Source organism: Oreochromis niloticus, linkage group LG22 (assembly GCF_001858045.2).
Source record: "Oreochromis niloticus isolate F11D_XX linkage group LG22, O_niloticus_UMD_NMBU, whole genome shotgun sequence".
Taxonomy (NCBI): Eukaryota; Metazoa; Chordata; class Actinopteri; order Cichliformes; family Cichlidae; genus Oreochromis; species Oreochromis niloticus.
Genome location: NC_031985.2, coordinates 10,829,451 through 10,844,273, shown reverse-complemented (window position 1 = coordinate 10,844,273; position 14,823 = coordinate 10,829,451). Strand labels below are relative to the sequence as shown.

The following is a 14,823-nucleotide window of genomic DNA, read 5'->3' as shown; positions in this document are numbered from 1 at the left end:
TACAGTGCTGAAGAGAAACCTGGGGTTGTTCTTATTTTCTTCAATGAGTGACGAATAGTAAGATGTTCTAGCTTTGCGGAGGGCTTTCTTATAAAGCAGCAAACTATTTCTCCTGGGTAAATGATGATCCTCTAAATTTGTGACACACCATTTCCTCTCCAGTTTACGAGTCATCTGCTTTAGGCTACGTGTTTGAGAATTATACCACGGAGTCAGGTACTTCTTATTTGAGACCTTAGTTTTCACAGGAGCTACAGTATCCAGAGTCGTACGTAGTGAGGAGATAAAATTATTAACAAGATAATCGACCTCTGTTGGGGTAGCGTTCAGATAGCTGCTCTGCTCTATGTTGGTACAGGGCATTGAAGATGATAACAGTGGGTGGATTATATTCTTAAACTTAGTTACAGCACTTTCAGAAAGACATCTACTGTGATAAAGTCTACTCTCCACTGCTGTGTAATCAGTTATTGTAAATGTAAATGTTATCAGGAAATGATCAGACAGCAGAGGGTTTTCAGGAAACACTGTTAAATGTTCAGTTTCTATGCCATATGTTAAAACAAGATCTAGAGTGTGATTAAAGTGGTGGGTAGGTTCTTTTACATTTTGAGAGAAGCCAATTGAGTCTAATAACAGATTAAATGCCATGTTGAGGCTGTCATTCTTAGCATCTACATGGATGTTAAAATCACCCACAATAATTATTTTATCTGAGCTGAGCACTAAATCAGATAAAAAGTCTGAGAAATCAGAGAGAAACTCTGTGTAAGGCCCAGGTGGACGATAGATGATAACAAGTAAGACTGGTTTCTGAGTTTTATAGCTGGGGTGGACAAGGTTAAGCATCAGGCTTTCAAATGAATTAAAAGTCTGTCTGGGTCTTTCGTTAATTAATAGGCTGGTGTGAAAAATTGCTGCCACACCGCCCCCTCGGCCTGTGCTTCGAGATTTCTGGTAGTTAGAATGACTCGGGGGTGTTGATTCATTTAAACTAACATACTCATCCGGCTGCAACCAGGTTTCTGTAAGGCACAGTAAATCGATTTGTTGATCAATTATTAAGTCATGTACTAACAGAGACTTGGAGGAGAGAGACCTAATATTTAATAATCCACATTTCACTGTTTTACTCTTTGGTTCAGATGTGGATACTGTATTGTTCTTTCTTTGTGATTTTTTATGTTTAAGTTGTTTATTGCTGGTTTTTAGTTTGTTTTTTGTCTGTTTGGGAGCTGACACAGTCTCTATGGAGATGGGTTTTTGGGGGGGTAGCAGGAGGAGAGAAGCTGCAGAGAGGCGTGTAAGACTGCAACTCTGCTTCCTGGTCCCAACTCTGGATAGTCATATTTTGGGGGGTTTAATAAATTTGTCCATATTTCTAGAAATGAGAGCTGCTCCATCCAAAGTGGGATGGATGCCGTCTCTCCTAACAAGACCAGGTTTCCTCCAGAAGGTTTGCCAATTATCTATGAAGCCCACATCGTTTCTGGGACACCACTCAGACAGCCAGCAATTTAAGGAGAACATGCGGCTAAACATGTCACTCCTGGTCTGATTGGGGAGGGGACCAGAGAAAACTACAAAGATTCAATATTGATTTTAGTGACCTCCGATTGGCGTAACCGGGTGTCATTACTGCCGACGTGAATTATGATTTTACTGAATTTACGTTTACCCTTAGCCAGCAGTTTTAAATTTCCTTCAATGTCGCCTGCTCTGGCCCCTGGAAGACAATTGACTATGGTTGCCGGTGTCTCTAGCTTCACATGTCTGAGAACAGAATCACCAATTACCAGTGTTTGACCCCTGGTGGGTGTGTCGCCGAGTGGGGAAAAACGGTTAGACACATGAACAGGTTGGTGGTGTACCTGGGGCTTCTGTTTAGGACTATGCTTCCTCCTCACCGTCACCCAGCTGCCCTCTTTCCCCAGCTGCTTGGGGTCTGCCGGGGAACAGCTAGCGGGGCCTACGCTATCTTCGGCTGCACCAGCTACAGGGGCCTGGCTAGCTACGGGTGAATGAAGGGTGCGAAGCCGAGTCTCCAATTCAGTAATCCTGGCCTCCAGAGCTGCAAATATGCTACATTTGTTACAGGTATCATTACTGCTAAAGGAGGCCACATTCATGATGTAACCTAACATGAATTTTAGCTGTTGATGCTGAGATTTATTGACTGAATTTCATCTTCCTACCAACTTTATACAGCCTAGAAAATAAGACCGCATAAACAGTGTACTGTCAGTGTAGAGAATGGAAATCAGCCAGGACAACTCATGACACATCTGGTTACAATTTGGCGAATTCTGTTGTGTACATACACAAAGCAGCAGCTGATCACAGCCTGTACAACAAGGAAACCTACTGGAGCTCTCAATAGAAATTGTTATTTGTGATTCTTTTACCCACACCGAGCCATTACAACTAATTTTAGGGTTCCCCCACTTGCTGAGACTGTACACATTTTCCTGTTTAGAGGCAAAAACACCATCTACAATGTAGGCAATAGAAAATAAATATAGTGTTTATTTTCCTTCTTTTTCTTTAGATTCAAGCTGAGTATAATTAGAATAAATGAAGGTTAGACTAAAGTTTGCATTCATATCTACTGATATTATTTTATCATTATGTTAATATAGCACAAGGTTCAGTTAGTTTGGACAAAAATAGAAACGTCCTCCAAAGAGCTAATTTTTACTTTGAGTACATTTTAGAGCTTGTAATTTTCCTTGAGTAAAGAAATTGAATCATTACTTCAACTTTTACTGGAGTATTTAACAGCAGTATTTGTACTTTTACTTAAGTACAGAATGTCTATGCTTTTGCCAACTTTGCTTTTGTTACACAAAAACAACAAAAACTTTATTTCTGGTTGCTGTATGTAGTCTTGTAGATTGTCTTCACATTTTGAAAGTTTTTTCATTTGTCACAGTTCAAACAGTCAGCCATAGTTCTTGTGTATAGTATTTTTAGTCTTACTGTAAACATTCCCCTCCTCCTTTAAATTATGGTAAATCAGATAGCTGTGGAAACCATAGCTGCATTAACCAAACAGGAAACAACAACTAAGTTCACGGAAGAAACCACACGTTGAAGTGTTACACCCCCCCGTTTGCTTGTTTGTTTCTTCTTTGTTGAACTAAATATCAAATATATCAAATACACTGATATGTTAAAGGACTGAATGTGTACTATAGTTTTGTCTTAATTTATGTGCAGATAGTATTGTTTTATCTTTGCATACTTGTTTTAACCTATAAAAATCAGTTTTGTTTTTCTGATTTGACTCTTTATCAGCACATGAAATGTTCTTACCCTCTGTGTAGCTCTGTGAACAGCTTTTCACGCCTTGGCATCAACATCCTGACCTCAGTTATTCCGGTGAACAGAAATGTGAACAGAAACAAGGGGCTTGTCCGGAATGGCTTCATCTATGACACATGAAAAACATTGTGAATCTTCATGTTTTAACCCTTTAAGACCTACCATAGAACCAAATCCACCAGAGCTTACTTTATATTTTTACATGCTGTAGTGCCATTTTTGGGAGCATTTCAAGTTGCTATACATCAATACAACTGTTATAGCCCAGATTTTAATAATATGTATGCATTAAGTCCATAGTAACTACAGAAATTGAAAAAATTGCAATAAACTACAAAAAAATTGAAAATCGTTTTTGTTTTGTTTTTTACATATATTTCTACTTAGAGAAATTTAAGCGGTTCATCCCTCAAAACTTTAAATACAAAAAAGTTGCAAAAAATAGTTTCCAACGACAGGAAATTTATTTTGAGTGTCTTCATAGTTTTATTTTTCAGATACACCAATTTTTATATACTGCAGAAAAAACGAAAATAAATCCTATAATGCAAATTTGCAAAGAAAACAGCATGTGCATCAAAATAAACTATTTCCAGCTGTGCAATTTGAGTTCTAAACATCCTAGAAACTATTCAGAAAAGCATAACGTCAAACATGACTTTTAAAAACACCAGCATAGGCTTATAAGGCCTATAAGTAAAAAACATTTTCCGCGAAAATGACATCACTTCCAGTTTCGGGCAGGTAATGACGGACATGCGATAGTTCGTGCTGACGTCTATTTCAATGTAGGAAGTGCTATGAACAGCTGATCGGATCGGCAAAGCGTGTTTCTGGAATATTATGTTTTTGTTCCTGCAAGCGCTTTTTATGCAATATTTGCAAAGCAAATTGCAAATATTGCAATTTGCTGATGGCAAGCTGATGGCATAAGATGTAAGTACAACTCCTCCGGTTTCATATGCAAAAAAAATTATTGCGCTAGCTTATGTGGTTCCGGTTCTATGGGGATTTTAAAAAAGTTACGCAAAACGGAGCGTGCCCGCTCCGACCGACTTTAAAGGGTTAATGACAGACCATACCTCAAACGGCCCAATGAACCGAGGGGCTAGTTTCTTTGGTTCAATTCGTAGAGGTACGTATTTGTGTACGTGATTCGCAACCTGGGGCGAATCGCGGAGCTGGCGATGCAGCTCCAGGCTTGGTTGACACCGCTGCTGCCAACCACACCGGTGGAACCTGGCGGTGGGGAAGTGGTTGAGGAGCTGTGTGGAGCACCTCGGCAGCCGGAGGTGGTGGACGAGGCGCACGGGGGTCCGCGTCTGCCGGAGGAGGGGGAACAGCCGGGTGAAAGGCTGCTCCTGCTGGGAGTGGTGGAGGAGACTCTCCAACCGGAGGAGGCGGACGAGGCGCGCAAGGGTCTACGCCGGCCAGAGGAAGAGGGGCAGCTGTGCGAAGGGCTGCTCCAGTCGGGAGTGGTGGAGGTGCCGCTCCAGCTAGTGGTGGACGAGGTGCGAGAGGGTCCGTGCCCGCTGGAGGTGGAGGAGCCACTCCAGGCGGAAATGGAGGAGGTGCACGAGGATCTGCTCCAGCCGGGAGCAGTGAAGGAACCGTGTGGGGAGATGGAGGTCCCAGTGCCAGGGGAGCCTGCTCAATCTAGGTCCGAGATTGAGGCGCGAGATGCTCCGGAGCGACGGATGCCGGCCCAGCCGCCCGTGAGCAGCGGGTCATGACCGTGCCTGCAGGGTCGTGCTGGCTCACCAGGTGGCCGTGGGCGGCCTCTGGAAGGGACACGGCCCTGTTGCCGAGGTTGGAAGCCGGTTGGGGGAATAGGTTCGGCCAGATGGCTCCCTGGCCTCAATCGGGCGATGGGGGTGTGTGGTGAGGCGTGATCGGCGGTGCCGTGTGGACGTACCTGCACGGTATCCGCAATCACGTCCGCCGTGTTAAAAACACGGGGAAGCAGGGGTTGTTGGGTATTGTGGTGTGTTGCATGTGCGGCTGGCAGCTTGTGAGCTACAGTCGCAGTAAATAAAATGGCTCAAAACAACACTCGCTGGACCCACCGTGTCTCTATCACACCACATTGGGCTTCTCCTTTTCTGAAGCCTCATGATGTGGTGGGAACTGGTGTGAAAGAGCGTCTGGCTTTGTGTTCCAAGATCGGGGTCTGTAGGTGATAGTTAAGTTGAATTTGGTGAAATAGGGCCCACCTGACTTGATGGGCATTCGGACGCTTGGCAGCTTGTTCTTATGATCCATCCAGATGAGCATAGGGTGCTAATTTCCCTCCAACCAATGCCTCCACTCTTCTAGAGCCAACTTGACATGATCGCCCACGTCATAGTTTTGCTCTGATGAAGAGAAATGTTGAGAGATAAAAGCACATGGATGCAGTTTACCTTTGGTGCATTCTGAGAGGACAGCCTCCACGCCAGAATCAGAGGTGTCCACTTCCACCACAAATGGTTTGCTGAGGTCTTGCTGGACCAGGATGGTGGAGGAGAAAAGCTGCTTGAGTTGATCAAAAGTGTGTTGCGTGGAGGGTGACCACTGAAAAACAACTTTAGGTAAGGTGAGTTGCGTTAGGGGCCCAACGACCTTGCTGAAGTCCCTAATAAACCATTTATAAAAATTGGCAAACCTGAGAAACCTTTGTAAATCTTTCCGAGTCTAGGGCTCAGGCCACTCCACCACGGCCCTAATCTTGGCCGGGTCTGCCCAGAGCTGGCCCTGCTCCACAATGAAGCCCAGGAAAGAAACTGTTTGCATCTGGAAATCACACTTCTCACCTTTGACAAATAGGCAATTTTCCAGAAAGCGCTGTAAGACGAGACGGATGTGGTTCACATGGTCGGAGTGAGTCTTGGAAAAGACGAGAATGTCATCCAGACAGACAAAAACGAAATGGTTAAAGTCCCTCAGAACATCATTCACCAGAGCTTTGAAAACAGCAGGTGCATTGGTCAAACCAAATAGCATGACAAGATACTCGAAGTGACCTAGGTGAGTGTTGAAGGCAGTCTTCCATTCGTCACCTTTTAGGATTCTGACCAAGTGGTGGAGGTCCAGTTTAGTGAAACTGGTGGGTCTAACATCTCGATGTTGTTATTGTTTAAACAGTTGTAGGGCCACGTGAAGTTAACTAAAATACTGTTCTTGTATATTTTTAATGTGTCTTATTTAATATTTATTAGGTAAATTTTCACAGTATTTGAACCTTGTGTTCAGTGGTAAGCCATCAATCTACAACTATCTGCCCTTTTCGGCAGATTCTGTCAGTTCTACTCAAATGTCACAAAGGAGTCAAAATGTTATATCTCACAGGAACATTATCTGAAGAAGATTTTTCAAATATTCTTGAACATTTGATTAAAATCCCAAAAGGTTGATTCTGTTAATCTGGATGTAGTTTTCATTGCAAGAATTTGATTAATATGTTTTCTTGGAAAAATAAATGCCAGTGTTATGGGTATGTTTGCTAGGAGAGTGCTAGGTGACATTCAGGGAATGTTCTGTGACTGTTTGCTGAATGTTCAATCCAACCCCTACCTGTAAAAAAAGTAGTGGCATAGCTTGTTTGTCTATTAATCTCTGTTAGTAGTACACCCATATGTGCTCCAGCCTAACACAACAAAAAGGAGGACAACAACACCTTGTGGCACTATTCTGCAACTGTAATTCACAAGGAGGCACTACGTCTTCTGTGATGTTATGTCAAAAACTGCATGTTCAACTGTTTAATACCACGTTTTAGGGCAAAATGAGATGGTGGGTCACTGTGGTGTTCAGTCTGGGCTCAGTCCAACACGAGAGAGAGAAGAAAGCACATTCTTTTAATATTAGGGATCTCAAACTCCAGTTCTTGAGGGCTGGTGTCCTGCAACTTTTCTTTGTGTCCCTATTGACACTCCCAGCAGGACACGCACCACTGGCAGACATCTGTTCAAATGCCCGGGCAATAAAATCAAAGCATTATTTGCTCCTGTCACAGTACTAGGTCTGTGACCCAGTATTTGTGTTTCATTCTTTGTGATTATATTATTTGATGATTGTTGATTCATGGTTTTGGTTCTCTTGTTTTCTGTGTGTGTTACTTTGCCTTCCCCATGTCCCATGTCTGGTTACTCTTGTCTCCATGTTCCTTCTGCCTCCCCAGTCACTCGTGTCTTTTGTCACTCCTGTCACTGTGCCACTGTGTTGTCTTTGTTCGGTGTCAAGTCTGCGTCTCTGTCTTATACTTCCTGTTTTACTTTGATGGTCCCTTGTCTCATGTCAGTGTTGCTAGTTTTGCTTCCCCTTGGTGTTGTCATGTTTGATTACTCCCAGCTGTCCTCTCCTCCTGTGTCTCATTCCCTTGTTATCCCTCAGTGTATTTAAGCCCTGTGTTTTCCTTGCTCTTTGTCGTGTTGTACCCTCATTTTGCTGTGTGTTTTTCCTCCGTGTTTCTTAGTTTCTGGTTCTTGTGTCCAGTTTTGTTCCTAGTTTCATGTTCAGATTTTGGTTTGTTTTTGTGAAGTGTATTTTGTAAAAGGTTTGTTCAGCATTAAAGCTGCTGTTTTTAGTTTTCATTCTGTGTCTGTGACTCCTGCAATTGGGTCCTATCCTACCTCCCACACAGCACACCATGACAGCTCCAGTCTTTATTTTTGTGAAATATTTGGACTGAACCCTCCAGACCACTCTCTTTCTTTGTCCCTTCAGTCTATACAGTTTGTAAAGCTTTTTAAAAAAACAGACTATTTTTCAATATTTTTAATCATCTTATTGTAATCAGTAAATCAAAGCCCCTTTTTAAATATTTATTGTTGTAGCAGACCTGGAGCTTTGAGCATTTCTCTCAGTGGCCTGTTGTTGACAGCAATGTGCTGTCCAACTTGTACCAAACTATCATAGTTTTGTTTAAATCAGGTGATTGTAGAGACCATGTGATGAGTTTTATGTTTCAGCTCTTCATCTCTAGGTTTCTTTTGTTGCTTGTTGATGGATACCAAAATTATCTGGTTGAGGTGCAACTTGCTAAGGAACATTTAACCGAATATTAGTGGAGGTGTGTGTGTATATTTGAGTCTGAATGCATACTTTGATGTAGATTAGAGAAAATCCACCCAGTTCTTCATTTTAAAGTCATTAAAGATGGATGCTGTACAATCGTTCCATGTTGGAAAAAGAACAGTTTGAAGAAATAATTAAAAGCCCCCAAATTAACACGATATTCATGCCAGTGATGAGTGTATGTAAACTTGACCACAAATTCTAAAAAGAAGTCTTGGCATGGTGAGCTGTTGTCTATCTTCAGTCTTTTCAAAAATAAATAATTGTGAGAACTTCATGTTACGACCCGGCTCAAGGCCGCAACAAAAAAAAAGATGAATACCAGGTTGTGGGTAAGAAGAGGCTTTATCTTAAACTGGACAACCAGGTTGGCTAAAAAAATGGCTGGTGCCACTAAAGCAAACACAACAAAAGAGATGGACAAAATGGTGAACGGAGGACTAAACTATACTGGGAAACTAAACTACTGACCCTGAACAGAAACACAAACCTGAACACAAATAACCGCGAGCAGAAAACAGATGACGGTTGGGCAGCAGGGAAAACACACGGATGAGACATGGTGGATACACAGACGGGCCAGCCAAACTACAAAGACAGAGGACGCGACTTAAATACACACAGGGAAACACAGGGAGATTGCACACAGGTGGGGAACACAGCTGGGAATAATCAACAAGACGAGACAGAGGTAAAACTGAACACACTCACATGAGACGCAGACCTTCACAATAAAACAGGAAACGAGAACAAATCCTTAAACATAACACAAAACAAAACACTGACAACATTAAATCGTAACATTCATGTTTCAAAGTTTCGGAAAAATGCTGAAGGACGAATAGGAGATTTTTTTTCTGCTGCATGCTTTACCATTTGTTTTATTGTAACTGGATTCACATAAAACTTATTCTGAGAAACATTGAAGTCTCTTTATGAAGTTTAATTTAATTTTCTTACAGGCAAAATTTTCAGATATCGACCTGCAGCACCCATCTGCCTCATCAGTGTTTGTTTTGACTCCAGGCTCATTTGTCTTTAGATGTAGTACTTTTCTTTAATATAGATACACAAAACATATTTAGTTTCAAAAGACTGTGCAGCAGACAGTTCAATAACACATTATCCAGGAAATTATTTCTGTAAAAAAACAAACAATGAATTTCCCTGGTCGCATTACACTTTTAGCACATAATACATGAATAAGAAAATCAAGCACAAAATAATCATTCACATTTATTTCTTTATAAACAGTGTCTATAATTTTTTTTTGTTAAACATTTCTGAATGGAAGCTTTAAATGTTTGCAGCATTAGCTTTGGAAAAATTGTCTCAATGTGTCCTTTACTTCCACTGTTCTTTTTTTTTTTATGCTGAACTGAATTTTAGACACACACAGCCACAGCTGCTTTCTCACAAATACTTCTAAGAGTTACTTTGCAGGGATAATCAAACCAAAGCATTATCCCCCAGTGCCCCATCATCGCACAGTCCTCTCCATCAGGATCTTCCACGGGATAACTATTTGGCTGGTCATCGAACCAAAACGTTAAGCTATGGGATGAAGAACAGAAAGGGCATTAACTGTAAAAGTTAAAGTTGAACTTTGATTTTGAAAATGGACAAAGTCAGAATTTGTTCAATTTTTTTTTGCCACGACTGCATGTCATAAAATCTGTTTCCTTTTTTCCACGGTTTGTGTTTTGTCCTGGTCCTGTTGTTTCTTCTCTCTTCGCTTTCTGCTTACGTCCTCACTGTCACTGAGTCCCGTTAACAGATGATTGCCTGATTGTTCTTAGTGTGTTTTGATGCATGTGTGCATATATATATATAATATGTGTACTGAATCAAACCTTTCATTCAGTGGTGATCCGTCCACCCACAGCCATCTGCCCTCTTCTGCTGAGTCTGTCAGTCCGATCCAGAAATATCCAGTTTTTGTCTGCAAGAATCTCTAAACAGGAACATTTGATCAAATTGTTTTGTGAAACTTTCTGTTCTGGAATGATGAAACATGAGGGTGAGAACATGAACCTGCAGCAGTGTTTTATACCTGCTCGTCACTGCTGTCTATCTTAACCAGGTCTCCTCCTCTAGTCCTACATTCAGTTCTGCTCTCATTCCAGGATGATTCACTGCTGGAGAAATAATAGCACTCTTCTCCATTTTGATTCCAGCCGTCTTCACATTTATAACATGGATCATCTTTGAAGAGATTACATCAACGACTTCATTCAGGTGGAAGAAATCACTGTTCACGACTGACCTGCAGTTACAATCTAACATACTGTTTGTGTCAGTCCATCAATGTTTCTTTAATCAGAGGATAAAAAATATATCAAAGAAAAAATATAAAACTTACTCATAGTTATATCAGGAAGTTGTGGGGTTGTAGTCGGTATCGTGCTGTGTGATTGTTTTACTGTTATAGAGAAGAGATGAAGTTTTTTTTAAATATTTGCAAAATTTTCAGCACGATCATCTATTTTTGATTTGGCAGCAGCAGGATGCTCCTTTGATCCTGTTTCCTTAATCAGAGGATAAAAAACACGTCAAAGACAAAATATAAAACTTACTCATGTTTATTTCAGGAGGTTGTGGGCTTGTAGTTTGTATTGGGCTGCACGGTTGTGTTACTGTTTTAAAAAAAGAGATAAAAAAATGATTTTCATAGATTTTTCAGGCAGGAGGATGGTCCTTGTGTCATGCAGCTGTATATTTGTTTATACAGTTGTTTTCTGCAGATACAAATGTGTTCAAATTCATAACGTACTAATTTTTGCTTCAGGCTCCGGGCATGTGGGCTGCACTGTACTACATGGTCTCTCTAAAAAAACAAAAAACAAATTAAAAAACAGGCTTAAAAAGAATAATTATTCATCAGGATCAGTTATGAGAATGAACATAAATTAAATATTAAAATGGTGGAAAAAAAATGCTAAGCAACATTTAATAATATTAATAATAATCTGAGTTATGTGATTAAATTCCAGAGGTCACAAACAAAAGTTTAGAACAAAATTACAGTGTAGTCTCATGTTCTTACCTGTGACATCAGCTTTTACAGTTTCCTGCTTCATCTCAAGGTTTCTGAGCATGTCCCTGGTTTTCAAAAGCTCCAACACTTATTAAAACAATAAAAATAAGAAAAGACAAAAATCAACCAATAATATTTTTGGTTTCACTTTATCTCTTTATCAACATTTGATTTTGCAGATTCCATAGCCAATGAGATGGTTGTTGTTACCAGAACCTCTTATTTCAGTTCACCTGTAGTGCTGATTTATTCACATTTGAGCAGACTTTGGTAGCATGCAGGTAACGAATATGTGCATATAACCAGAGAGCAAAGTAACTTTTTTAATCTTAAAATCTTTGGCTACTTAAATATTTAATTTTTAATTGAATATAATTTTTTATATACATGCTGGCCTTAACATTTAATAAAGTTAATGTGTTAAAAATAAGGAGCTAGCCAGGCATTCTTCTTTCATCGACGGCTACGGGTGTGTTGCCTAAGATTCATGAAGAAGAATGTCTGAGTCACAGTTTAATTATCATTTTTAACTTAGCGTACAAATAAAAATAATAACATATTAATTACGACAAAAATCATGTGCTAAAAAGCAGCATAGTTCCCCCACAGAGTAAAACACATTCATAAGTGGTTGTGTTATCCATCCAATTTATGATTTAGTCACAACTCAAACGTTTTTCCTTCACAATTTTATAGTAAACATTCTGATTGTTAATAAATTTATGGTAAATCAGACACTTATTTAATTAAAGCTACATGATTAAAATTACAAACTCACAGAGATAAGTTACCACGAGAGCCGATACCAGGAGAACACAGACAACCAGCACGGCCACTCTGAGCTTTAACGCATTGTTTGATTTTGCATGTTGAGAGTGAAGAGCTTCACCTGATTTAGAGGAGACAGAAAGTGAACAAAGTACATAAACATTTAATAAATAGTTCTAACTCTAGTGCATCTGAGGACAGATGCAAAGATATTACACTGCTTAATGTCATTTCAGTGTTTGTCTAGTACAAAAGTTTAAATTAGGTGAGAACCACAGCTGGATTAGACCAACGGGAAACATGAAACACTGCATATTACAGAACAACATGGTTGCCTTTCTTATTTTTTTTCTCCATAAATGAGGTTTTTCATATTTTCGTATGATAAAACCCAGAAAACAGGCTTAAGATATTTTACCCAAAAGAGTGTTGTTTAATTTCAGAACACGTTACGTTGTATGAAAACAGCATTGTTCATAAAAAGTGTGTATTTTCTCCACCCTGTTGATTTACCACCATATTAATGTTCTTACCTTCTATGTATTTCTGTGGACGGTTCATCATGCTGAGGCTTCAAGCTCCTGACTTCAGAGTTAGTCCAACTGTGTCTGAATCACAATAAAAAAACAACAACAAACTAATTATTTTAATCAATTCCTTCAATATTTACTGAAAATTTAGCATCAAGATTCACCTCTGCGACCCTCTCCTCAGGCTTTTCAAAGAGAAGTGAAGCACAACACCTTTCACAGCTCTTTGTTAAAAAAACAAACTTCCTGATGACTTTAAAGGATGAGGAGGAGGGTCTATCTACAGCACAGCTCATCTATTTCAAGACAAATTCAAATAGATACTAGAGCAGAACAAATTATTTCGGCAACGAAGCTTTTCAAACAGCAGTTAAAAAACCTGCTCAACACTAAGGAGCTGTACAAAAACTCGTTTCAGTTTGTTAAGCTACAAGTATGACAAATATTATGATTAAAACATCAATATTTGTGTTTATTTACCTTAAACACAACAATAAAATATAACAAAGTGGAACAGAAGACCAGTTACTGTATATTTAACAATAAGAATAAATGTTATGTTAGGAACTTTTATGCCTTTCTGGCTTAGTTTGTTGATATTAGTGTAATATAACATGCTAAACATTTTCTTGTGCATGAATCAAGTTGTGTTTTGATTTTTGGCAGAAATTTTGAATTTTAGTTTTTCACAATAAACTTTCAAATGTTTATGAAAAGACATTTCTGTCCTGCTTGTTTACTTTTTACTACTTTACTACTTCACAGTGGAGCTTTATGCAGCTACAAGCACATTAAATGTGTTTGTCAATTATTAAGATTTCTCTCACTGCACTTTATCTACACTCCACATTTCAATAACAATTTCATTTGTCTTTCATTTAAAATTATAAAACTAATTATTTTCAGTATCATCAAGGTCAGCTAAGCTCTGGTGGTCCATTTTTAGTTAATATGATTTAAAACAACAAAATATGATTTAGTAATAATGGCACTTTACTCTAAGTTTTGTTCCCAACTTTCTTTAAAAAAGTAATTAATGCTTTGAAAAAAAAAAAACAGAATAAGAAAAGCTGGGTAATAATGGTTGTGTGCCATCATATCAAATTGCACTGATGGTCCAAGTTTAATCCAGTTTTATAGTATAGTATAGGAGTATCCATTGTTACCTGTGATATTACAGTTTTACACCAAACTTCAAGGTTTGTGACTTTTTCTGTGGGTTTTTTTGAGCTCAAACAACAGTTTAAGAAATTTAATGCAAATCTATAGCATTTTAGATTCACTAAACTTTATAAAAAAATGCATCAGATTAGAAATTAATAATAATACCTAATTCTTTAGTACCTTTCTAGCATCTGTTTTAATTCTGCTTTTACAACTCACTAGTTGTATATTTAATCATAAAACCATCCATTCTCTTCTGACAACAATGTAGCTTTTGTTTTCTTTTATTTCTTTTATTAATTCACAAAAACATTTTGTGAATTAAATTTTTATAAAGCATTTTAGTAACATATATTCAACAAACAAAAGTGTTTGTTGTATTAAGAAAATCCCTTCTTCAACTCTCTGGAGTATCATTTAAATTTAAAATAATGGATTACACAGAGGTGGGAAAACATTTAAACTTTACAGAAGATGCGTTTCTGAAAGTCCTGCAACTAAGTTTAAGGTTATATATATCCTCCACGGGAGGACTTCTTCAGTGCCATGTTGCTACACAGAACAGAGCAGCTACCTGAAGTCTGCTCCTACAGAATTTGATCATCTTGTTAATAGTGTTACATCCTCACTATGCACATCTTTGGATACTGTGGCTCCTCTGAAAATGAGAGCCTGAAAACCAGAAGTACTTGACTTCCTGATATAACTCTCAAACATGCAACTTAAAGCAGATAACTTGTAAACTAGGGAGGAAATGGCATCTCACTAATGTAAAAGATCTTCATTTAGCCTGGAAATTTTGTTTGCTGCCCTATTAAAAACCACAGCACTGTAGTCAGACTGACAAAGAGTCAGAGCTTTGTTTTGCCAAGCATGCTTTTAACCTTCAATAGTAATGCCTTCATAAATTTCTACATAAATAAAAATAAAAATTTCATTACAGCC

At 38.9% G+C, this 14,823-nt stretch overlaps 1 protein-coding gene across 1 annotated transcript; it reads right to left on the bottom strand.

The window, feature by feature from the left end:
- Positions 1–9,652: 9,652 nt before the first annotated feature.
- On the bottom strand, positions 9,653–13,003 carry LOC109194187 (C-type lectin domain family 4 member E). Its single transcript, XM_025902254.1, has 10 exons — positions 12,894–13,003; positions 12,718–12,792; positions 12,195–12,305; positions 11,426–11,503; positions 11,153–11,206; positions 10,956–11,015; positions 10,742–10,801; positions 10,433–10,584; positions 10,233–10,333; positions 9,653–9,933 (listed from the first exon to the last, which is right to left on the bottom strand). The coding sequence occupies exons 2-10, from the start codon at positions 12,746–12,748 to the stop codon at positions 9,765–9,767; spliced, it is 816 nt and encodes a 271-aa protein (XP_025758039.1). The 5' UTR covers positions 12,749–12,792; positions 12,894–13,003; the 3' UTR covers positions 9,653–9,764.
- Positions 13,004–14,823: the final 1,820 nt, after the last annotated feature.

Coding starts and splice junctions, on each gene's coding strand:
- LOC109194187 (XM_025902254.1), bottom strand. CDS start 12,748: ATGATGAACCGTCCACAGAAATACATAGAAG. Junction 12,306..12,717: donor TCCACAGAAATACATAGAAG/GTAAGAACATTA, acceptor CCTCTAAATCAG/GTGAAGCTCTTCACTCTCAA. Junction 11,016..11,152: donor GGAGCCTGAAGCAAAAATTA/GTACGTTATGAA, acceptor TTTTTAAAACAG/TAACACAACCGTGCAGCCCA.